The sequence below is a fragment of the Oxyura jamaicensis genome, chromosome 1, assembly GCF_011077185.1.
Source record: "Oxyura jamaicensis isolate SHBP4307 breed ruddy duck chromosome 1, BPBGC_Ojam_1.0, whole genome shotgun sequence".
Taxonomy (NCBI): Eukaryota; Metazoa; Chordata; class Aves; order Anseriformes; family Anatidae; genus Oxyura; species Oxyura jamaicensis.
Window position 1 is genome coordinate 1716554 of NC_048893.1, and position 26213 is coordinate 1742766.

Sequence of the window (26213 nt, forward strand, 5' to 3'; positions counted from 1 at the left end):
GTAGAAGCTAGAACAAAAGCAGAAGTCTCAGCATCAAATTATGATCTATGGAAACAGCCAAAGTAGAACTCAAAAGCTGTCAGTATCAGAAAAACTAGATCAGCTCTGACCTACGTATTCCCCTTGGGAATTATGGACACCAGAGCTAAAAATAAAGTTTTTTTAAAAAAAGTCAGTGCAGGAAAATAAAACCCATCAGCAGAGAGAAACTGTTACACAGCCACTAACAGTAACATAAATTGCTGCATAAGGACAAGGAGTCACTCTGCCTTCTCTGGTGGCTCATTACACCAGGATGTAGAAAGACATGGTTCAACTCTGTCAGTGGTTCTCAACATTTTTTAGCCCTTTTTGCAGACTTACTGCACAGAAAATGCAGCATTGCCACTGCTATTTCCAGGTCAAAAATCACATAAAAGCTTGGTAATATAAAACTTTATACTGTTTTGTCTTGGCACAAGCTTATTTCAACAGCAACAAAGCTGCCTGACAGGGAGATTATTAACATCTAACTTATTTGTAGCTTCAACTTGCGTTTAAATATTTTTCCCCCAATTTTATGCCATTAATTGCAAAGGTGTAACAAAATTAAGTGCTCACTGCATAAAGAAAAATCTGTAGACCCATAACGAGAAAGTGCTGGATACAGACTCTTGGACCATGCAGAAAAATAACAAGTGGACTCAAGAACACGAAGTTCTACCACAAACATCTACCTCTCAGCAGAATTAACAACAATAATGATTCACCTGAAGAATGCATTGGAAAGGTTAGCTAACACCAAAGCAAGCTGCAGGTACTAGAGAGCTTACGTATGTAATTGCTAATTAAATTATTTAAGAGGATCAGTAATAATGGAATAGTCTGGCCTATGCATCCACATTTTATAACCATTGATTTCACCATAAGTGTGCTGATAAAAACATCAGTTAGGTTAACAATGTCTTCATAGCACCATGCTGGCTTTTGCTCATTTTAAATTTTGGTGTAAAGCTACAACAAGCTTAAGAAGTCAAAAACAGCCTTTCTCCAGTCCAATATCACCTCTTCTGCTTGGAGGAAACCCCATCATTATTCTCAACCCAGTATGCAATCAACATTTTTTTTTTTTACCAACTTCTTAACACACATCCACAGATGATGCTCAACATCTCTTTGGGAATGCACAGACAAGTAGATCTACGCAAGGTTTGCTGGTGTATCTCAAGACCTGCTGTCAGGACATGACTCAGGTCTTGTCATGAAGTATTCAAATGGAATAAATAAGTCACTGAAAACTCGTATGACTAAATATTTACTTATACTACAATGAAAATAACAGTGCTCAGCAATATGGGGAACTTTAATCTTACTCCATGGAAACATGAGTTAAATTACTACAACTAAACCTAGCCAGTGTTTCTATTAAGAAATGAGCTGAAACTACTTTGTTGGCTTGATGAACATAATATGGGTTAGAAGTAATTAGCTATCATGGAAATGAATGAATGCTGCTCTCAGCTATTCAGTGCAAGTTCTTGCAAATGTCAAATTTCTATGTTGCTTCAGGTTGTATTTCATCCGACGGAAAGGAGGAGCTGGAGAGATGTGAAATTTCTGACAGGCTGTTGATTTCCTGTATGGATGAAGCATGTTTGAAAACTCAAAACTTGACTGATCTGCTGAAGCACATTCTCTGACAGACAATATAAAATCAATGCATCACATATTAAGAGGGTTTTTTTTTTGGCATGTAAGAGTTTTTGTTTGTGTGGGAGGTGGGGGGGATCGCTTTATTTTCTGTCATTGAAAATGAACAGCCTTACCTTAAGGTTTTTATAAACTGTCATCTTTAATCAGACACACACAGTAGGACTGTCAGTTCTCATAAGGCATTGGGGGAATAAAAAAAAGCACAAAACATGAAGCTGTTCCCCATCCCCTTCCCGTGCACGCGCCCCATTTTTGCGATGGCCTCAGTCAGAACTAAACCTTTTCTTAGCAGTGTCACAACAACAAGCTTTTCTGAAATGTGTCTTTATAATTCAGCGATGCAGACTTTATGAGAGCTTGTCAAAGGGAAAAGAGTTAGGATTCGCCTGCAAGAAACATTCATTCTTGCTGTTGACAGATATAAAGTACTAAATGTCAACAGCAAGGAACTCGTCAACTAAATGTCTTCTAAACACTCATTAAACCAGGGGGAGAAAAAAAAAAAATCAGTAGGTGGGTGTCAAATTGCTCCCTTAAGATTTTGTTGCTTGCGATCGAGGTCAATTGAAGTAAACAGAGAGTGTATGAAAAGTTGCATCAAGCACCTGTCACGTTCAAGGATGAGTATTAATGATTCCAAAATAAAGATGTGAATATTAAGCAGCATGGTGACTACCACAGTTGAGACCTCCTGATTTGAGCCCCATTTGCTTCGTTGCACCACAGACCTTGCAGGAAGGCACGATCTCCTTGCCCCAGTAGCCTTGCTCAGTAAAAAGAGAATACAGCCTACCTTGCAGAAGCAAGATTTAGATGAGCTAAGTGGTATTTCCCAACTCTTTTTGAAGATAAGGGGTATGTCTGAAGGCAAGACAAACTATGAAACCTGGATAATTTTATTCTGAAGGGGTCACTGGCATTAGAAGTGTGCAAATGATGTTTTCCTGTGCGTGAAAGAGCATCTTGGAACATTATTCATTGGGAAATACAGACTTTAGTCAGTCAGTATTATAAGTTCCATCTCCTACCTTTAGAGTCAGTTTTATTGATTTCTCTAAAATCGAGTCCTTCACCTTCAAAAAGCTAAAAACATCAGCTCTCATTATTTACCATTATCTGCGCCCTAAGAGTATTTGACATTTTCCACCTACTTCAATAATAATACATTACTCTTAGACTGACAAAATGCCACACGTTTTTCTTAAAATCCTGGTATCATTTAACATACCCTCAACGTACTAAAAGTAAATAACAAACCAATCAAATCCTCACACTCCTTTTGCTTCCAAAGTAACACACTCTGCAGTATCAAATATTAATTTTATAGTATATCACTGTGAGATATCACAGCATATTTTAAAATTAAATTAGCTGTTTATTATTACAGCTGTAAAACTAATAGGAGGGATTATCAGTGACATACACATGTCTTAATTAGATGCACAGCTTTGTATCAATTACAGGTATGCAGCTACGAACACTGCTCAACTGCAGCAGCAGTTGATGTTCGCAAAGGCCAAAGGACTTAGATGCCCCCTGGGAGCTGCTGAGGTCTTTGCCATTGCTTCCTGACATTTTGAAAATAAACAGAGGATTTAAACTCTACATACAGTACCTATCATCTTGACATATCCTGAATTAAGTAGCAGCTTGATGTGATTACTTCTAAAGCACGGAAAGCTAAGATGTCACTGTTAATGCACATGTACCTGCATGTACGTATATATCCTGTATATCGTGTACATCCCTCCCAAGGACGGGTTGCCAGTGGATTCTGAAATGTGACCTTCAGCAGTTTAGAGCAGATTGCCACCAGCTGCTGAGGAGCCCACTGATATCAACCAGCAGCAAAAGAAAATTACTATTCCCCATGATTATTCCCTAAAGCGTTAATTTTATTTATTAAAAGAGCAATCACTCTTTTTTTTCACTGTTAATACAGATGAGAGAAAATGAAATTCCAAAAACGCTAACAGTCGAAAAGCTACTGCTGTAAACAACGGGGACCAACCAGTTTAAATGAACATAATCATTCAATTGTTAAATTAAATTGTCAAATTGTATACTGCCTGCCCTCCCCTAGTCCCAACCTCTGAGGAGTCTGAAATACTGGGAATTGGCAAACTTTGCAATGCCTTGGAGCACTGCACACAACTGAGTGTTAAACTTCAGTCTTTGCACCTCAAACATCATCACCGGAATGAAATCAGTAGGGTTTTTGTTGGTGGTGGTTGGTTGATTTTTTTTTGGTACTCAAACAAATCAACGCTCTGTTTTTCACTTTCTTACTGTTCAGACTTTGAAACCGAAGGCGGGGATTAGCATATTGCTGACACGGTGCACTTGTTCCCATCTGGCCACGAGTGAAATGCTGTATGACAGACACTGCCCGTTCCAGAGACAGGTAAAGGGTGCCAAGTCAATTTAGCCGTTCTAGAGCCCTTCTCCACAAGGATACAGTTTCACTAAGAAATGACTGCTTCTTCCGAATCAATGAACACTTTGCTTTCTCTTCCATCCCACAACCCTTTTAATTGCTGCTTGATCTTAATGAAGTGTGGCTGATACTAATAAATAGATACCCTTGCGGCTTTAATACCCAATATCCAAACAACGTTCAACCGCATTAGCATCAGCGGTGCTTTCACGATTCAAAATGCCATCATCCCCTCTATCTCCAGCCCCTCCTGTCCCTCCCCCTTAAGCCTCAAGACTGCAGACATCTGTTCTTCAATTGTCTGGTAATAAACATACTCTATAAAGCATATGTAAAATGATTATTACCCTGAAGAGCCAAGTGCCTTTCAAATGCCAGCTGAAACAAATAAACAACAACAAAAAAAAACAACCACCAAACAAATGTTACAACAGACATCACTCAGGCTGTTCAATATTCCATGATGTGAGGGCTTCAGCATTGGTCCCGCACGTTTCCTTCCTTCCACAGGAGACGTCAGTCCACAGACCAATAACACCAACGCTTTAACGATCCGGGCAGATGCTGGTTAGCAGTGAAGGATGAAGAAAGCAACTGGACTCTTTTGGTAACTTTTATACTTCGACACCTCCCGCAATATGTAATTAAGGAAAATCAGATGTGTGTTCCTCTTCAATTTGTAAATGCAATTAGTTTTCATATGTAGTTAGTAAAATCTATTCCCAGGAATCATCTCCACTAGAATACCCACTTGTCTTCCAAACATTCGCTATTCATTCATTATGTGTGTGGTGGTGTCATTAAATCCTGGTAATTAATCTGGGGCCTGGTGAATCTCAGTTGTCCTAGTGGAAATTAGGGGCCCACATCCCAAACGGCGTAACGACTCATTTCCCAACCCCGGCTTCTTGCTCTAAATGAATTCGAGGGAAGGCAGACTGAGAAAACCACTTGGATGTATTTGCCCTTTGACTCTCCATGGTTGCAGGTAAGAGTTCCTCTAAATGAACTTTCGTTACCGGAGACACGGGCACTGACGTGCAGCCCACTGAACACCTGCCAGCTCCTGAGTTCCTCAAAGGGGTCTGGATCCAAGCTCAGTCTCAGTTTGCAAACAAAAAAGGATCCAAAATAAGGATATTATAACCAGTAAACTTAGCTCTGCCATTCTGCAACTCTCTGATGTGATGGAAAATGACACTTTTCTATCAGTAGCACAAAAAGATGAATTCAGACTGATGAATATGAATGCTCTGGTTACAACTCTCCACTTCACATTACTGTGCTGAATTACATTTTAAAGCCACCACTTAAAGAGATGCTCAGGCTTTAAATCATCACACCAATGTCTGGTTTCCTAGTAATTCAGTTAGCTTAATACTTTTAAGAAGCACTCAGCATCCTAATAAAATCAGCTAGTCCATACAGTGTTAAAACTTCTCTGCCAACGCACTTAGGTGAACTTGATAAAAATAAGAAAAAAAATCTTCTAAAGAAAATATCGATCATTTTGAATTCAAAACAGATTCATTTTAAGCCTGTACCGGCGACATCGATGAAAGATGATTGAGACAGGCCATAAGCAGCCTCGAAAACAAATGGAAAATAAAGCAAGTGAAAACTTCACACCTCTGCAGCAATTACCTCCTGGAGAGCTTGACACTTAATACAATAATGCCTAGAAAAGGGTGACAAAGATCTAACCAAGAAGCAATAGACACATAAGATGATGTGACAGGAATTATCGCACATATCGATATTTTAGCAAATCCCCCATACTCAGCATTTACGAATGACAGCCAGCACCACACAGCCAATTTTAACAGGAGTCGGTGGTTATGGCCGTCCGCGGGGTAGGACAGGTCACTGCTATTGACTCCCATCAGGAACAGAATTCCCTGAAAGCAATTATTGCCCAAAGAAATCCAGCCCAAATACTTTCGTCCTATGCACGCCAAGGCTGAGGATCATGAGTTAAAACAAATACAGCAAGGACTCCCATTAAAAAATATATTTTGTGGATGATAAAGGCAGGTAAAAATCACATTTTCAAAGTTTCTACATTCTTCACCTACAGCCAAACTCACCCCTTTCAACAGTGAGAAAAAGGTAAGCTGGGTCACGGAGTATTTTCCTTTTCTCCACACAGTTATTGATGCACCACTCAAGCACACGAAGTTAAGATGTTGCAGATGGTTAGTGAGAAAAATATATTGTACGCAGATACCTTAATCTTGATGTAATTATTTTTTATGAAGCAAATTATTTCTACTGCCTAACTTGCAAGCTGGTATTGAAAGTGAAGTGTTTGTGAGGAGTGCTATTTAAAGCAGAGCACTCATGTTTGACTCGGATGGCAAAAACAGAGGGAAAAAAATGAAGCAGGGAAGCAAACAGAAAGCAAAAAGCATCTCACCAGTTTCTAAATCAATGTGAAGCAACTCATCAATAAAAATAAGAGCTTCCCCACCCCCTATGAGCTTGAAAGAAGACTGCAGATTCATTTAAGATGAAGGGATCAAAGTCTGTGTCCTAGTGGTCATCTTGAATAGCTTATTGCAACTTAACCACTCCTCCTTTTGTCACAATCAACTAGTTGAAAAACATACATTATGGCCTAGGAAATTAATTTTCAGCACTTTCCTTTCATTTCAAAAGAGATGGGTGTTGAAATAAAATGTGCTTATGAAATTATCATTATAGGCATCCATCAACAAATGAAGAGCGTACAGTGCACACAACCCTTTTTCCTAGGGAAGATCTGAAACACCATAACACATTTTAGTACGTCACATATTTTAATGTCTTCACAACCAGTGCTGTTCTAGAGATTATTGAAATAGCTGGTGTCATGACATCAAAAATGTACATTTGCAGAAAAAATGCAGAGGGAAAGTGCATGAATAAGTCACAAGAAGTCACAACTGACCAGTTCTCAGCTGTTGAGATGGCTCTCAGCATAACCTTGCTCTCATGACCGGATTCCAGTTTCTTGTCTTTATTACTATTTTATTATTGCTTGCTTTTAGTTCTGGAGAAAAAATGCCCTGTTGCTTGACTGACTCATGATAATGAGTAATACAAACAGCGCAAAGGAGGGGAAGTGCTCTCTGAAGATGCCAGCCCTGCATAGGAAAGGACATGTCTGATGATAAAGAAAAGCCATGCAAAGAAAAAGCAGAGGTGGAAGACTGACATTAACTGAGCAAAAAAAGTCGTATTATTTAATTCCAGCAAAAACTATGAAAATGAACTGTAAGACTGCAAAGCAAAAAGAGCAAAATTAAAGCACCAGAGGTGAGTGACTTGGCGAGAGGAGATGTGTTGTAGACTTGTTTAAAGTTCCAGCAGTCCTTGGTAAGCCATGAATTTCTATGATTTCAGTAACTGGCCCAGCACTTTAGACCAGGCATTTAATTTGCAGTCCATAGAACATAATTGTTTATCAAAGAATGAACTTACCTTGCAGTTCATAAAGTATCCTTTTGACTTTTTAATAAGCATAATGGACAAATGGATAAGCGATAAACAACTTGTGACAGGCTGCAACTAAATTTTTCCCTGCGTGGGCCAATAATAAATTACACCGTTTAACGGAAAGGGGTCGCCCAGGCAAGCAGTCCCACTGGAGCTCTAGCTAATCTTGAAAAAGATGAAACAAGCACTGGTGACAAGCTCAGCTAGCGTTTATTTCTTAAACACGTGCACGACAGCTTTACGAGCCCAAAAATACATACACAAATTGCTGGGAGGTGTCACCACAGAACCCACAATGTGCCCATAAATAAAGTAGGTTAATTCCATTTATTCTCATTATTCACATCTGTAGAAATAGTAGAACTATGTAGAGAGCCTCACTTACCTGAGGAGTGGATGAAAGATGATGGTTATGTTTCTGGCTCCTGGTTTGCAGACAAACTTGGATCCTCCACCTTCAATTAAGTTATCATCCGGTCCTCCTGGAAAAATAACACGTAACAAGTTGTTTATCAGAATCTGAACATCCCTTGATTTTTAGATACTAAGTGATAATTAAACATTTAGACTTGTCTGTAATGTTATTGTATTTAACACTACTCTCAAGAGTCCATTTGGGGCTCTCAAGAGTCCATTTCCTACAGCGAGTCTTGTAATTTCCTAGCAGAAGACTCCATTGCCCAAGTGAAAGTTGCGTACAAACAGGCTCTCGGCTACGGAAAAATAAACGTGTTGTGTTTGGCACACTCTTGGGAAGTAGAACAAGCTCAGAGAGCGTAATTTATACACCTCAGGTCCAGACTGCAGGGTTTCAAGTGGCATGAAACAGCCAACTTCATGTCATTGCAGCGGAAGCAAAGTTACTTCCATAGGCAGCTCCTAACACCAAGGTACTCTAAATCAGGATACTGAGACAGAAGAAAGGGGGAGAACAAATACTCCCTCTAAATCTTGATTTCCTAGAATTCTTGCATCTCCTGAGACCAACAAAGACCACTTGATGCCCTTCCAGAAGGGCACATTTTTAAGAGAACAGACCAGATGCCTCTCACATTAGCATAAAAAAAAAAACAACAATCTGATTCTGAAATTAGTAGCAATTCACCACTCAATGCCCCTGTGTTTTGGTCAAACTCCCTTGTAACAAAATTCAATCTTCTTGTTGGTATCATCTTGACAAATAACCCTATCAACTAAGTTTTTGGAATAAAATCCCCCAAATAACCCGAAATACAAACTTGGGCAAAGTCTCTATCCCAAACGTTATTAAGCCATTTTTATTTTGCATGTGAGCTCTCCTTAATGACTGAATAATAATAAATACAGAACCTAATCACATTACTATGATAGCTTTATAGGCAGGAAAATGACAAAGTACTTGAAATCAAAACAACACCAACAGATTATTGAATTTTTTTGACCCTGACATCCTTCTGCCTCGAAACGAGAAGAAGAATGATCTTCAAATTGGAAGCGTGAGAGGAGGAGGAACACAACCACAGGCTGACTCCAAATCTCTTTCAAAGTAAAGTTTATGCACTTTAGGCCATTACCTGCAACCAATCTATCATGGGAAAAAGAAAAAGGATGAAAAAAAAAAAAAAAGCTCCTCAACGAGTTGATTTAATTGGCTCTCCTGTTAGCAACCTCACAGCAAGGACTGCTCACCTACACCAATTCTTCCGTACCCTAAAACAGTTCCTCCAGGTCAGGATCGTTCTGTACAAGCTGATGCAGAGCCAAAGATGTTGTTTCTGTGCATTGGTAAAGGGAAGAGATTAAATTCCCTGTGGAGTCAATGAGAAAACCAGGGAACACAGAGGACAAATCAACCCGACGAGGTCACCAAGTGAATGAAAAGCAAAGAGAAGCAGCTCCTTGTGCTTCTAACTACTAGACTGGGGGTGTTTGCCTACAGACAGCATCCTATATACTGTGCATAGTAGTGTAACCCTGATCATATAACCCTGTTCTACGGTTGCTGTGTGCATGTGGCCATGGAGGCTGCTTAGAGGCACTCCCAAAGCAAACCACGTGTACCTGCGCTCACAGTACGGCCGTGACCTGACAGCTCCCCAGGTGCGCAGTTCGGACACGGGGCTTCTTCGTACTTGCCACGCTAACATAAGGTTTCATGAAACACAAAGAAACAGCTAAGGACTGAGTTTATAACGCTTTACCGACCGCAGTTAGAGAGACTTCAAAAAAAAAAAAAAAAAAAAAAAAAGGAAGAAAAGGAAGTTCAAGAATTTCAGTTTGCAGCCAAAAAAGTTAACTTGCACAATGTGGCTGCTTAACCACGGAAAAAAGAGGCGAAACTTCTAATAAAAGAAAGTTATCCGCTTCCCCTATTAATGTCACACCCTGCAATTTCCAGCGGGGTCTGTCTCTTAACGGGCTTATTGAGGAATTCATCCAAGCATGAACTACTGAGGCAGGAAGTAGGAAATCCGGGCTCAAATTAAGGACGGGTGTTATTCTTGTTACACCAAGTCACCCCGCGCTAATCAATATTATTGACTGGCACGAACTCCTTAGCAAGGAATGAAGCCATCTGTCTTTTCTGCTTGGCCACATTATGCAAGATGTGAGAAGAACAGCACACCAGCCCTGACAGAAAAATATGCTTTGTATCTTCTCGGCTTTCAATTAATAATAAGGAAGGCTCTGTATGTAGCTGTAAGCCATGAGGGAAAGTGATTGTGTTTGTATTCAAGTATTTTACCTTGAAAATCACACAGAGATGTAAATCCTATTCCCAATGATGCCTCGTACATACCAATAACACCACGGAGAGGTACGGCAGCCTGCACAGCACCTCCCACCTTTACATCCCTCGACGCTGCCACCGCACGCCTATGGACCCCAAATTGCGTCTTGGCTGCCCAAAGTTAGCGCAGCCCTAGTCATGCCCAGCTGTCACATGGAGGTGCCGTGCTGCTGTTTACCACAATTTACTGCATTTTGTTACGATAGCACTTGGAAAAAAGACTAAACTGGAGCAAAAGAGAGCTTATGATGGCATTGTCTACATGTTCACGTGGATATCTCTAGTACCTGCTGGCACCAAGGGCTGAAACGCACCATAATATTGACTGACCAACGTGATAACCCCCATGCGGACGATGTCCCAGACCCGACTCTGTGCTGCAGACCCAACAGACACGTCCATAAAAATACACTGTTAATATCACTTCATACTTACGGATTCCTACCAAGAACATCTCTTGCAGGGAGGTGAATTATCATTCATCCGACCTACGGAGAAACCAATGACTTCCTACCAGGTGGCTGCAGAGGAAACAGGTAAAAAATGAAGGAGGGGGGGAACACTCTTTTTTGGAGTATTTTTCCCCTTGTCAAGATGATTATCAGCTGGATGGGTTGCTTACTCTCTGGACCAAAGAAGAGCTAAGCACACAAACACAGTACTGCTGGGTTGTCCCAAACACACGCCACGTCCCCACGAGCAGACTCCAAGAAAACGATCCCTCTCATTAGGGAAAAGGAGCTGTACAGCCTAATTCCCAGGGAGCACTGAAGATTTTAAGCTGTATGTAAGTACTCAGCTTTATTGCCATGACGGCTCCCCGTAAGCACTGACTACAGGGCTAACCATCCATGCTCGCTGATGTACGACATCCCAACACACGCAGCTCTCCAATAACCATCTGGACCAGGCGTACATCATTGCTTCAGCAATGCCACGCAACACAACTCTTTCATTTGGATTGAAGGGATTTTTTTTTTTAGTTTAAGAGAAGAAATTATAACAGCCACATTTCATAGGCACTAGAAAAAAAACACTAAATGTTTCACAGCTGTCACAAAGTACTATTGTTGTAGCTGTTCCTTCTTAAGAGCACCGGCTTGCTGATTTAATCTGTCTGGTAATAAATTATGAGACCAAAAAAAAAGGAAGAAAAATGTTGAGGTGAAGTGAGATTTGTCACAGAGCTAATGACATCCTCACGCTGTGCTAGCAATGAAGTATGCCCACCTGAATGCCACTGTGAGTGGGAGTCGGAGACGGGGCCATTAGGAGCGCAGCTGAACGGTTCTGAAATGGAGCCGAAAATGTCATGCTTCACTATGAAAAAAACAGAAGATTGCCAAGAAAGCCAGAAACTCTGCACACGTTTCGAGTCTGAACAAACATTAACGCTGCTTCAAGTTTCCATTCTGCCCAGTATTTTTCCGGGGGAAATATTCACCACGGATATCTCCCACTTTTAGTGCTGACACCCTGTTACCTACAGACATGGCAGGTCTCCAAATGATAATGGCAAGTTTTCTTGCCCCGGAAAAAGGCAAGGAACCTTCTCAACCCAGAGAAGAAAGACAACAATGAGTATTTTGTTCTATCCAGCAAAAGAGGTGAAAGGAAGAAGACATTTTTATTAAATGAAGACAACAAAAGGTATTGCAAATTCTTGAGAACATCCACGTATTTATAAAATTTCCCAGGAACATTACGCTTTGCTGATCCATTATGGCAACGCAAACACTTCAGCATCAACATACGTTTTTTTAATTGACCAGTTTGAGAGTTTCTTCTGCCATGAAGTTACTCCAGCTCAAAGCTGTCTACCACAATTTGAAGTCTACCTCTATTTCCCTAATTTACTCTTTTCAGAAAACACACTGAAGCCCACGATAACAATGCTGAGGACTAATAGCACTCTTCAGGAAGCGTCTCAATGTGCTTCGTAAATGCATTAAAGTACTTTTTGGTATTCTTATGCCTGTTGTGTCCACTGAAGTAGTTAAGAAGCCATATCTGAAGTTAGATGGCCCACAACTCACACTGCAAGAGGTTCCCTGGCACTCCCTGATGCTGACCCACAAGTCTGTGATCAGTGCAATGCTGGCTACCTCCTCTAACCAAGGACTGCCATGTTCAAGGAAAAGGCTTGATCCTAACTTGAAAAGAAAAAAAAACAAGAGAGAGAAGAGATCAGATATCCTGCAATTCCCTCATTTCTCATCACCATCCCTGGGGGTGTTCAAGGAAAGGTTGGACGTGGTGCTTGGGGACATGGTTTAGTGGGTGACATTGGTGGTAGGGGAATGGTTGGACCAGATGATCTTGGAGGGCTTTTCCAACCTTAATGATTCTGTGAAACAAAAAAAAGAAATAGTGTTTGTGTTTCCTTTTTTTCATTTTCTTCTTATTGAAACAAATTTCTCCATAAAGGTCCATGATTCAATGGAAGTTATTACTCTTCAACTGCACGTTTAAAGACGAATCACACCCGCCCTGTGCTCTCTTGTTCTTTGAAGGGCTCTTTGTTCTTTGAAGGACGTAGCTCAGCATCTGGGAAGAGGCTCCTTGCACCTTTTAACATCAGTTCTCATAATAAGAAAGTTGGTGGTTTTGTTTTTTGTTGTTTTTAAACAAGGTAGGGAAAGCTCTCTCTGCCTCTAATAAGGGTGCTTGAAGAGGGTGAGATTTCTTACACTTTGTGTTCTGCAACGTCACAGCAGAGCACCATAACACGTTACCCAAGTGTTTTGGAGCCATGTCTATCTTAAAGCATTTCATCCTCAGCCCCGACACACTTTAAATCCTAGCAGGAAAAAAGATTTTCACTGTCCTTAGTGAGTAAGTAATCCTGGTCCGAAACATCCAGGATACACTAATCAAGTCTCAATGGAAACCACAGCCACCCAAAACCCAATGGTACTATTAGCTAACCCGGGCAAATCTTCCCTATTTACTCTCTTCCCCTCCTACCCCGTCTTGGCACAGGACAACTTCATTTATTTCTCTGAAAGTGCAAACTTTTCAGCTGAACAAGTTCCAGGCACGTAGCGAACAATTCTTCAGCCCCTCTCTGTGATCAAAGCGCCTTTCCTAGCGAGCCACTTCACGTTAATCTATGCAACCATAAAAAGAATTAAAAAAAAAAAAAAAAAAAACACAAAACACAGGCTTTGAAGCCACAACAATCAAGCAATCAACACAGCTTGCAAATCAATGCTGCCTCCTCCATCCTGAGCATCCGAGCAAACTTTTGTAGGAGAAAAGGAAGCAGTTCAGATGGTACGGTCCTTCCCAAAAGTTCTTGATTATCCGGAGATCGACAGCATAGCTATTACCTGGGTATCATCTTTGAGGTATGGAAATAAAATTTTTCTAATAACCTGCTTTGCTAAATAAAACAGAGCTCAACAGAAAAAGAACGATTGATCGGTGCTATTACAGAACAATAAGAATGGGGATTCATAAACAGCCTCCTGCTTTGTCATATTTTTGTGCATCAGGGTTCAATTGTCTCACCACTGCACCTCCTGAAAAAAGCCACACACGAGCGTCAAGTTCCCTTTTTACTCCCCTGATTCACAGGGGTGACTCAATGGGCTGGTAACTGTCTTCACGTTGGTTTTAGGAAGAAACAGACGCAATTATCTTCTCTGCAGTTCTTTGGCACGTCTTGAGTCATCCGAGTTGAGTTTTTCAAACTGCTCCAAGGTACCTGCTTTAGGTGTGAAGGAAGGGCTCGGCCACCAGCTCTCCTGCCACGTGCTCTCCCATGGGTTAGAAACGAGGCACTGAACTGTCCTACACCACCAGGTGGGAAGCGATGGGGCAGGATCTGGTCCATCCCTCCTGCCTCCAGTCCCATCTCTTCACCGTCCCCCTGGGGAAGGAAGCACTTAGGGCATCCTGCACCTGAAATAAGCTTTATCAGAGCAGCTTCAAGCACCTTGACTGCCAGTCCTATAAGCAGGGTGGCAGAACCTAGGTAGGTCTTCCCTGAAACCCAGTAGGTTTATCCAACTGAACGAACAAAGCATCTACTAGAAGCCCCAGAAGTGCCCAGCCCCGTGCTCCGAGCAGCCCCTGTGATCCAATGCCAGCTCTGCAGAAAACTTCCAAATCCACAGCACCTTCCTTCTGAACAAACACCATCTTCGAAGCCTTATCCTGTTATTTAAAATACCGTTGGACGGACAGCCTTGAAACGCGGCACTTTCCCACCAGCGTAGGTCAACGTGAAGTTAATGCTTTCTGTTTCTGAGCCGTGGTCTCTTCCCTCCTTGCCGGACTCCTGTGAACCGTGCGAGGTGGCTGTGACGGGGCTGCCAACGCATCTGGAACTGAAACTCAGCACTACAAATAACGCGGTGAAGCAAAGGTTACGTATAAGCGAACGATGCAAAGTTCTCCTGGAAAGCCCTTCAAACACCAACCACCTCGGGACTCCATGGACCAAATGAGAGATCTCATCTTCTAGTGGCATCTAGTGGATTAGTTCAGGCAGACGATTCTGCCTACTCCTACGGATCAAGGATGTTGCCTCTGTCCTCCTTGGCCTCAAACCACAGTAGGGAGAGTACTACACAGCTGCTAGTTCTGACCACAAGCCACTGGTCCACTGCCACAGCACGTGGGGATGCTGCTACCTCTCTTGCAACAGGAGGGAGGGGAGATGAAAAAACATACAAAGAAACAAAAAAAAACACACAAAAAAAGCCTGACTTATCAAGACAGAAGAGGAACCTCTGGCCAATACTTGATTACTTCCTTGCTTGAGGGGAGAAGCAATTTAAGAAAGGTTTCTGACAAAGGGAAGACTGTGTTTCGTGTTTGCCTCTCTTAATTACACACTCCTTCCTAATCATGGCAGCTGTGAATTTATAGACCGGACCATCAGGAGCAAGGGACTGGGGTTTATAAACACGTAGGCACCCTACCTTCTACCAAAATCAACACAGATCGGAGAGATGACGACGCTGGCACTAGGAGAGATCCAAAATCAATGGGAATTAGGTGGCTAACTACTTGCAAAATACTGGCTGTCAGTCCTTGGGGCGAGGGCTCTGCAGCGGTAGGAAGGCAATCTCTGATGATTAACTGCCTCAAAAGCCATGACTGCTCCCAGCTTCCCGTCTGTCCATCGCCTGTCGCTGGCACTAAAACCTGCACAGGAGATACCGGCGCTGCTGCAGCCAGGCACAGATCCTGCCCCACAGGTGCTGTGTGCCTAGGTCTGCCCAGTTGGCTTCAGATTTTTTTCTTCTTTGACAGAGAGGTGGGTGGGAATTAAGAGAGATGTGAGGTGAGAGGGAAAAAAAAAGAAAGCAACAAGAAAACTGACCTTTAAGGTTATGAAGTACATCGCATTTCATTTCTGTGCTATTTCCTTCGCCGTAAAACATCTCAGCAATTCTCCCAGCAACAGAGTTTGGGGTGATGCTCCCTAACACAGGCTGTGGAGCAGCTTTCCAGCCTCAGAAGCTCTTGCAGGAGAAGGACAGATATGCAGAAATCTGGGCAGGGCTCCTGGTTGGTTCTTGGTTTGCCCCACAGAGCAATGGGGCTGTTGTGCCAGGGGTCCTGGACAGACAGGGGAGGCCAGGGCTTCCAAACCATACGTGGACCCTGCTAGAATCATTAAAGAAGCATTGCTTGCTTTGGGGTTAGGAACATGACAGAACAACAATCCCACAAACCCAAAGACCTTTAAATGCCAGCTGAAGTCAAGTCAAGCCTGACGGCTGGAATATCACCAATTCCTCTCCGTTACAAAACCGGGGAAGAAGGGAGGAGAGCCATAGCTTGTGGTCAGGTTTGCACAGCACGTGCTGCTCCAAGCCATGCTGAAGGAAACGTGATTTCCAAAAGCAGAAGAGGCCATGCTGGCACACATTGCCTCTCCCCGACAAAAGGGAGCACAAGCACAAGTCTTAACGCCACGACCACAGCATTTCCTTTGGTCCTGGTGCGAAGTTCCCACCCGTGAGAACACGCATTGCTATCGACACCTTAAATATCAATCCAGAAACTAATTTCTGGAAAGCTGATGGAGGTTGTGCTACCCAAATTTCATACAACATCTTTTAGAGCAAAGCTTTTATTCCCTGTTTCTAACCCCTTGCTCTCCATTGAGCGGAGGACGTGTCTCCAACTCACCAAACCGCTGCTGGTAGTTTGGGAGCACGCCACCCACTCATCGCCTGAAATTTCTCCCTTATCAGCTTTTTTGCTCGCCCCTGACCAGCTGCCACCACCCTTCGTTTGCTGCGTACTGGGCTCCGGCACGAGAAGCTGATTTGGATGCAGGCACAGAGCTGCTGCACAGACATATTGTTCTGCTGATGTTCCCATGGCCAATCCTTTTACTCTCTCCTATACTGTCTTGTCTGAGATCCAACACCATATGCATTTAAATAAGTTGCTCTTTAATGTTTCAAAACCTGATTTATTAGTTGCTCACACTCCATCTGCCTTGAAAAACTGCACCGTGCCTTCACTCTCACAGCCTGTACAAAAGGTTGAGGTTCAATTTGACTCTACTTTATCATTTGATCAGCATGTCAGCCACATATGTAAAGTCTCCTTTCAGCTACAGAATTTGTTTTAAATGCGTACTTTTCTCCCCCCCTCGTTGTTTTTCTTTCTCTTCTTTTTTTTTTTTTTTTCTTCCTAGGCCACGCAACTCAGCAGCAGGCACTTTGATTAATGTATTTGTCAGCTTGCGTATTTACTATTTTGTCGGTTTCCCTAAAACTACCGCGTACAGATGTAAGCTCTTCCAAAGCACGGCTGCTGCGTAAATCCTTATCCAGAGCCAGGAAACATGCTAGAGCTAATGAACTGTGATTACTTACACCCTGCGCTCGCTCTTCAACTGTTTTCTTCTCCGAGCTTTCTTTCTTTATCTTATCTCCTGTAGTGGTAAATGCCTGCTATCTGAATTTTTTATATTCATGACATGTTTTCTTTCAGTTTTAATGTCAGAAGAAAAAAAAAAGGGGAGCAAACAGAGAGAGCAAGTGAAATAAGACAAAGGTATGACTTGACATCCAGTCATTTACGGTTTTATATTCCTATAAAATGTTCAAACTCTGAAACCTCCCACCTTTCAACCCCCCCCCCCCCCCCCCTTTTTTTTCTTTTAATACCTAAAAGCTCACAGCCACCTTTAAGAACAGAACTGGGAGTTATAACAGAGGTATTTGGCGAGGCTGTAGGCTCATGGGACAACGTTGGACAATGCTGTGCCTCAAGCCACCCACTCCTGAGATTTGCTACCCAGCTCTCACGGGCCCGTTACGAGAAATAATGAAATAACGTAAAGCGTTGGATGGTCTTCTAGAGTTACAGACACACAAGTGCACATCTACAGAGACTCCTGTTTAATTTTTTTTAACACCAGGACACAACAAGGAAACTGAGGACTCAGCAACTGCACGCAGCAAGGACTACAGCAACTGCCGTGCTATCCAAGAAAGCCATCATAGACTCGTTTTCTACATATTAATGAATGCACCAGTTCTAATGAAGACGAATCTGCCAATCTTTTGACAAGTCTTGAAAATGTTACAAAGCTGGCATGCGGAGACAAGGCAAAATAGATCCTACTTGGTTATTCAACACTGCAATGCTGCTATAAACTCGTAACAACAAAAGAACGCCTTTAGTCCTCGTCTGTGTGTACGCTGGTGTGAATTAATTCATTTCCCAGCAATATGCAGAGGGATCCCCACTAATAACGCGGGTTTTCCCCAAGGGGACCGCGGCGCCTCGTCCATGCCAGCGCACGAAATGCACAAAGCAACTCCCAGCTCCCGCAGAAGTGATCCGATTGCTCAGAGTACGACCCGTCAGGCAGCATTTTTCAACCTGTTCCTCCATAATCTCTTTTAGATGGGTTTCCCCACCTCCTTATCCTCCCCGCTTTGTTTGGCCTGAAATTCAATCAAAGATGAATTAGACTTTGGAAAAACAAACCAAGGCTGCGGCTATTAAGTTGCGCTGGAAATTCCAGACCCCGGCGTTAATTTTGCTACAGCTTTTTTACTTCTTGCATTTTAATGCAAAACCGCTTCCCCCTGGAGACCGTCACCGATATTGGCACGAAACCGCACGGGGCCGTAACTGAACTCGAGCGCCAATAAAAAGGAGGTAACTCAACCCTCGGCAGACATTAGCAAGAGCAGGAAAACAGCCAGAACTTTAATCACAATTCTTTCAAATGCGGCCAGGGATTTCGAAACGCTGTTATTCTAGGATATGACCCTAACGCAGTGCTTAATCAAAGCAATTGCTAGCACAAGAATAACCTGGCGACTTTAATAAAAAACCATTTCATAGGAGTCAGCGTGTCAGAATCGTGCTGTATCTAATATAACAAACTCTAGGAAGAGGAATGACCAGACCTTTCCAGGCATGTTTCTATGTGTTTCCACAGCCATGGCACTTAACAGTTCTGCTAAGCGTTGACCAGAGGACTCCTGTTTGTCCTGCGTTGCAGAAATCTCTTGAGAGTTCTCCAAATTATTCTTTATTTGTTGCTACTGTTGTGCAGGCGGCAAGAATGAGAAAAACACAAAAGACACGTCTAAAAAACAATCCAAGCAGTAGCCGTGCTCTTTAATTTTACAATGCATTTAAAAGCACTCAACAGTCACAGGGTAAAGAAGCAAAGATCTGAATGTTTCAACTTCATCAGAAAAAAAAAAACAACACACAAACAAACAGAAAACCACCAAACCTGCTGCTTTGGGAGGCTCTATCAGCAGAAAGTCACTAGCTCAGTAGAGTCTTACCTGTAATTTGGAATACTTTGTGTTATAGTTTCACAAGTGATACAAACACGTGCTCTTTGTTCAGCCACGAGAAGCAGAAGCGCTCACACTCGTACAGAGCAGCTAGAAATTGTGTCTATGGACCAAGCAGTGGTGGACAAAAAGGGAAGAGGAGATTTCTTCTGTACTGTCTGCAGGTGGGCAGAGCCCTCTGAAAGGTCTGATTAGCAATAGGACACACTAACACCCCTGCCTGTATTGATCGCTGACATGATCCGGACCCTGCCAAGGACTGGGCGACGAGACGCTGGAGGGCAGCGCCGCAGAGAGGGATCTGGGGGTTGTGGTTGACAGCAAGTTGAAGATGAGCCAGCAGTGTGCCCTGGCAGCCAGGAAGGCCAACCGTGTCCTGGGGTGCATCAAGCACGGCATCGCTAGTAGGGCAAGGGAGGTGATTGTCCCGCTCTACTCTGCGCTGGTGCGGCCTCACCTCGAGTACTGTGTGCAGTTCTGGGCACCACAGGACAAAAAGGACATGAAACTGTTGGAGAGTGTCCAGAGGAGGGCGACGAAGATGGTGAAGGGCCTGGAGGGGAAGACTTAATGAGGAGCGGCTGAGGTCACTGGGCCTGTTCAGCCTGGAGAAGAGGAGGCTGAGGGGGGACCTCACCGCAATCTACAACTTCCTCGCGAGGGGGAGTGGAGAGGCGGGTGACCTTTTCTCCATAAACACCAGTGATAGGACCCACGGGAACGGGGTGAAGCTGAGGCAGGGGAAGTTCAGACTAGATATTAGGAGGAGATTTTTCACTGAGAGGGTGGTTGCGCACTGGAACAGGCTCCCCAGTGAAGCAGTCACTGCACCAAGCCTGTCTGAATTTAAGAAACGTTTGGACTGTGCACTAAGTCACTTGGTCTAAACTTTTGGGTAGACCTGTGCGGTGCCAGGAGTTGGACTTGATGATCCTTACGGGTCCCTTCCAACTCGGAATATTCTATGATTTTATGATTCTATGACTGAATGAAGCCCGATGGCTGCTCAGCAGCCTGTGCAAGAACGCCGGTGTCCTCAGATCGGGTCAAACATTCACACTGCAAAAGCAGAAGCCAACTTGGCATCAAGCATACGCTGTAAAAGAAGGCAAAGGAATAGGCACAAACCACAGTGAATCCCATCCCACGGAATGCATTCCCTGAGCACAGAAGCTGCTTCTCACAGCTGTAAGCCCGGACAACACTATTTCCAAGCCGTGGTGTACCAGGTGGAACTGCAGTCTGGCAATCCATCATCTTTAAAAATAGATGTAAGCCATTCTGCATCTGAAAGGAGGAAAGGAGTACCGAGTTCAGAGGTCCCCCTCTGCTGTGGTCCTAACCTTTCAGCTTCAAACACCCACCAAACTTACTTTGAAAGCTACAGCTCATCAAGAAAAATCAGAAGCAGAAGAATCCTTATTTGATGGAGGGAGAGCTCAGACAGCACTTTCCCCCCTATTTTTCCCCCTACAAGGGCGACTTACAACCGAGGAAAGCAGCCAAACCGGAGCAGAGGAAGAGAGCTGAGTTATCCGGAGAGACGCTCGGTAATACAAAGGGGCCCACAACACAGGAGCAGCGGCAGATCTAAAGATGTTTCCCACCTCCCCCAGAATTTTAAGAGCTGTACCGTATGCCTACAGCAAGGCACCATGTTGTAGGGCCTCGAGAAAAGGTCCTTTCAATCCTGAGATTTTTTTTTTTGGTATGGCTGATGTTTGGCTGAGTTTTTCAGGAGTTTTTCAGAGCAGAGAAAATCCAAGGGTTTAGGCAGGGAAGATGACCATGTGCTCCTCACTGCCAGCCAGCTGCTGGAGTGAAGATTTTCCCCCAATATTCACCAAAAAAAATAAAAAATAATAATAAAAAAATCAGTTGTCCTGAACGTACTGAATGAAGTCAGCCTGACTTGAGTATAGGAAATATCAGGAGGAATCAAACTAAGGCTGGCAACCACCCAGGCTCAGATGACGACCTCTGCTGCTGAGGCTACCAACAATTACCCAAATTACCCCCAAATTACCCAAGTATCCCCCCCAAAAACTAACGTAAACCAGCTTTATGCCATTACAGCAAAGCTCCACTCTCTGAGCAAGCCGTGCAATACCCAGTTAAAACTCTGGCTTTGCCAGGAGAGCTGGGATTACAGCAGGGACTTGGGTTGTAGAGGTTTACACCCCAGGCAGCATCGCTGGGCTGGCAGCGATCTGTGAGTAGCTGCGATGCCATGAACTCTGCCAGAAGCCCAGAGCCCATCACCAGAAGGCAACGTGACGTGCCTGCCACGGGATCGTCACGGATGGAGGTGGAAAAATACCTGCGCTGCTCCCCTGCAAATAAATGACAGACTTCCAGTGCATTAGACGAGCTGGCCTGCTATGCTACCGCTCAAAGACTGCAGAAGAGATCAGTGGAGGAAAGTGGCTGAAGTCACAAAAGCATCATGCAAACACCCGTTATTCCTAAAGTAACAGGCTCCAGAACAAAACCGCCGCGGCTGCTACTTTTGACATGTGTAGCACACCTTAAGCCAGGCCTCTGAGTAACCCGTTGCTATTTTGACATCCCTTTTTACCATGTAACATCCTTTCCTAATGCCAGTTTTAAATGTACCCCTGTTCAAGGGACTACTGCTTAATGCTTCTTTTTTTTTTTTTGGCAATGCCTGTCCCAGTGCTACGCGTTTACACTCCGTAGCGTAGCCTCCTTTTCCAACCATCTGCTTGTTGAGCTAATTCAAACCATTACCAGCTTCACCTACAAGAAAAGATGCTCCAGGCTTCAAGGAGACAGCTACGGTTTCGCCAGGGGAGGAAAAAAAAAAAACGCAGCACAAAGCAGCTAGCCTAACAATGAGAGAAATGTCAAGAAATAGAAATGTCAAATCCCTCCGGGGGGGGGGGGGGGGTGGGGATCCAGCTCCAGTTCATCTCCAAGCACTGTATTTTGTAATGAAATTACACTCTATAGTCTTCCCCCAGGGGAAAGCTGCTCCAGCTAATCAGCCTGTTGTTTTTTTAAAGTTCAAAACAAATGCAAGAATGGCTAGGCAGCACTCATGCCCTCGCTGTCAGGAAGTGCATTTAACTCTTTACAAGCACGTGGTTCTTCTGAATTTCGCCACCAGGAACGGCAAAATGCCTCCGTATCTCTATATGGAGACAGTTCCCCATATCTCAATGCTCTCCCGACATCTTTCCTCAGTCTTGCAAAACGTTCTTCAAAAGCTCCCCAACAGTTTGCTTCGCAAACCCAAAGGCTCTCCTATTGCTCTTGAACCCTCTGAAAGCCTTCGCCGCGCAATCATTTCAGACGGTGTTCATCGTCTTCTTGGCCGTGGCAGCTCACACTTCTGCCAGCTTTTTACAATTTATTTATTTTTAAATACTTTTGTGGACTCCTGGGAGAAATGTTCACTGATTTACAGGTGCAGAAAGGTTGCTTCCCACCCCATGAAACTCTTCACTCCGGACACCGGCGGCAATCACCTCCATCCCAGGCACCGTCCCATGCCTTCAGTGTGGCTGTGAAGCAAAGCAGCCAGCCACTTGTGGTTGCTGCTGCTGCCATGCTGCCAAGGGGCAGCACGAGGGCAACCTTTCCTGCTCGGCAGGGACAGGATGGGCTAAGACGACCTTCAGAGGTTCCTTCTGACCTCAGCCATTCTGTGAACCTTCACGCAGAAGGCCCTGGGCTCCCCCCAGCACGCACCGAACGGGTGAAACAAAGGAGACGCACACCACGGGCTCTCTGGCCCCAAATCTTCAGGTATCAAGACTCCTTTTGAGACCGAAGTCTTTACCTTGTACGTAAATCGGGTCCATACAAACCAGTGACCATAAAGCTTTTGGAGTCCGCTGTCCCTCTTCCACACCCAAGTGAAGAAACGGAGCTCGTGCGTTAGCCTCGGGATCTTGCTTGCTTCCTTTCTGCTCGGCAGCGCTAGCAGACTGTCACATTCAAACACAGAAGCTATTTTTCTTTCAGTAGCTTTCCCAATTGTACGTATATTCGTAACAGGCGCAAGGCAATAAAGAATGAAGGGTGAAGCTTTGCAAATGAAAGCATCAACCACAGCAAGTAAAAATAAGTAAATAAACATCTAGGTCGAGCAGGTTAAGAATTAGCTCCCCTGTGTGCCAGCGGGAAGAGGTGACTGATTACACGCTAATCTTAGACAGTCGGTCCACAGAGTGTCTGGGCTTCTGCGACAGAGGCAACAAGATGCAAGATTCAACGCCGGGTGGGGAGATGCTGATCAACAGCTTATTCAACCCCCCTAAAAAGCACACACGTCCCATGCTATGCCCCATCTTCGCTATCCCAAATTCCTTTAAGACAATACGGCCATCACGAGCCTGCATGATAACTCCAAAACTGAAACTTCAGAGCCCTCCGGCCTCCCCACCAACCCTCCCGAGGTCTCTTTTTACCTGAACCACGTCCTCAGCCTCACACTTCACCACACACGAGCACGCTGTCGGTTATTTCTACAGCACGCTTAGCTCCACGCAAAGGAGCGGCCGAAAGGCTTGCACCCGTGCAGTTAATTGTTTATCCTGAACAGTTTGAGCACTTGTGCTCGTATAAATGAAACACGCGCTCTCCTCCTGGCTGATAAATAATAGTAAAAGTTGGATCTGTCTGGTTACATCCTTGTGGAATTCCTCTCCGTTAGCACAACCTGTTGTAAGGGCGAGAAGAGTGATTTTGGGGCAATGATTCACGATGTTTCAGTGCTTGATGACTTTCACTCTTCTTTAGACCTCACCTTTAACCCTCAGCTTCCTTAAATCCAGCAGGAATGCATAGCTTAATTTGACACCACCAACGCACGCTCATTGTAATGACACCTGAGAAGCGAAACAAGTACAACTGAAGACACTGCAGATCGTCATAGGATGGCTCGGACTGGAACAGACCTTAAAGATCATCTAACTCCAGCCCCAAGAGCTCTACGAAAAAGCTGTGTTGCACAGGTACCACGGGCAGATGCAGTAACATGCACCTACAGGTGGAAAATGCAAACAAAGCTCCGTGCCAACCTGTGCATCAGAGGTTTCAGGCTTGCATTTAAGGGCAAATCAACCTCCTCAAGTGCTCGGCAAGGCCATGGGATGCAAACGTCTCCAGCCACATGCGTGGGCATGGCAGAGGTACCCAAAAGGATGCCTTTAAGGAGCTGGCACGGAGCAAATGTGGAGCAAACGACATCTTCTGCCTTCAAGGAGAACTCTCGACTCTCCACGGCCTGAAAACAAAAAGGCAATTCCTTTTCAACCTCCACTCTCCCTCCACTCTTTCCTGCATTTAAATAAAACTGTTTATGGGTGTTTGGAGACCTAAAACCCCAACTATCAGTCTGTCATTAATATTTTAATTGAAGGCATGAATATTCATGATCATTTTGCTGCTTTAGAGGACAAGATACGATAATTAAATAATTCTAATATGTAAATGTGTTCCTGTCATGACACCTTGCCTTCATCTACATTACAAAACCAAGGCATTTTTAGCTCTTTCATTATTTATGTAATCCCGGTTCTTTTTGCCCTTTTTTCCCCCCCTTCCAGACTAACTGGAGCTACTGACTGCAGACAGAACTTTCTGAGTTACAGGCGTCGTAATTACAACTACTCCAAAGTCATCTCCCTCTCCTGACCTTGGTGGATTTGGAGGATTTTTATTAGCAGTGGTGGTTTTTTTTTTTTTTTTTAGTACGATACATCTTCTGTTTCCAAGCTAATTTCAACAGTATCTCTAACACCTGATAGTTGCCACAAGCCCAGGAGAACACAGGCAAGCACAGAGTTATTAAAGATTTCATCATTTCTCAGACCTCAAGTAACAACAAAACCGATATGGTTTCTATGAGAGGCAACAGCAGCAGCTGCTTTCTACAATAAATGGAACATTTCTTTCATTTGCAGCTATCCCCAACAACAGAACACTGGCAAGCCTTCCCTGTACTTGCTTTCAAAGTCCCCCATTTAAATACAAGCTGATTTAAAAACCTGAAGCGCGTCAAACAAGGGCAAAAAACTGGAGAGGATTTGCAGGGTCATTAAGCTCACCCTTCAGCTCCTCCGAGTACAAGCTCCCACATCTCCCCCTTCGTAACTATCACGAGCTCAAACACCCGAAGTCTCTTGCCTTCACTGTTCAGAGCTCACTTCTCTACGTGCTAGGAACTTGCTTCCAATTTCCAGGTATATTTTTGGCTTCTTCTCTCTTATCTGTGGCAACTATTTTTATTTTATTTAAAGGAAATAGCTTTAGAAGCCCGATGCCTCTGTAAACAACTGTATCACCTTTCAGACTACTTGATTTTTTCCCCCACCACGGATGACCAGAAACTGCACCCAGTATTTCAGATGCCATCCAATCAAAGACGCGTACAGCGACATGAATACTTTCCAATCTCTGCTGGAAATACCCTGCCTGGGTTGCATTCACCTTTTTTTCCCCGAGCAGCATCACTTTGGCAGCTCAAAGTCATTCTGTAATCAACCGGTGGTGTAATCACCACTCCTCACCCTCCGTCATTTCCAATTGATTAGCTCCTAGCTTATAGCTGAAATTTCTGTATCAATCCCCAAGCACGTGAACGCTGCGTTTAGCACTGCCAAATTCCATCCCCTTGCTGTTACGGCGGTTCCTGAGGTCACCCAGCTTCTCTCGGACATCTCAGCCTCGTCACCACGGTGGCCACTGCTATAGGAATGAGAATCATTAAAATATTTCCGAAAACTAAATAAGCAGAGCCCTTGAGGCCGCTAAAGACATCAGGTAACAAACTCTCTGTTAAATACGAACACCACCTGAGAACAAAGTTCAGCAACTTCTGCTGATTTGCACAGTGCAGTCTCTTACAGAACCACAGACCAAGACCGTCCCCCAAAGCCTGACCAGCACTGCAAAAAGCTCAAGCAACAGCTGAAAAGTATTCCCATTCTTAAAACCTAGCAAGTCTCATAACAGGTAATGCCCCCAAAATCCAGGACAGCTGGGAGAGCATCTACCCTGCCCCAGC

The 26213-nt window shown here is 43.8% G+C and overlaps 1 protein-coding gene across 2 annotated transcripts in view; it reads right to left on the bottom strand.

The window, feature by feature from the left end:
* The window catches only part of EXOC4 (exocyst complex component 4), a 379564-nt gene that overhangs the window by 190938 nt on the left and 162413 nt on the right, over positions 1–26213 (bottom strand). For both annotated transcript variants that reach the window (XM_035319681.1, XM_035319676.1), the window contains exon 10: positions 7992–8088. In XM_035319681.1, coding sequence (XP_035175572.1) covers positions 7992–8088 — 97 coding nt within the window. The remainder of the gene's footprint in view (positions 1–7991; positions 8089–26213) is intronic.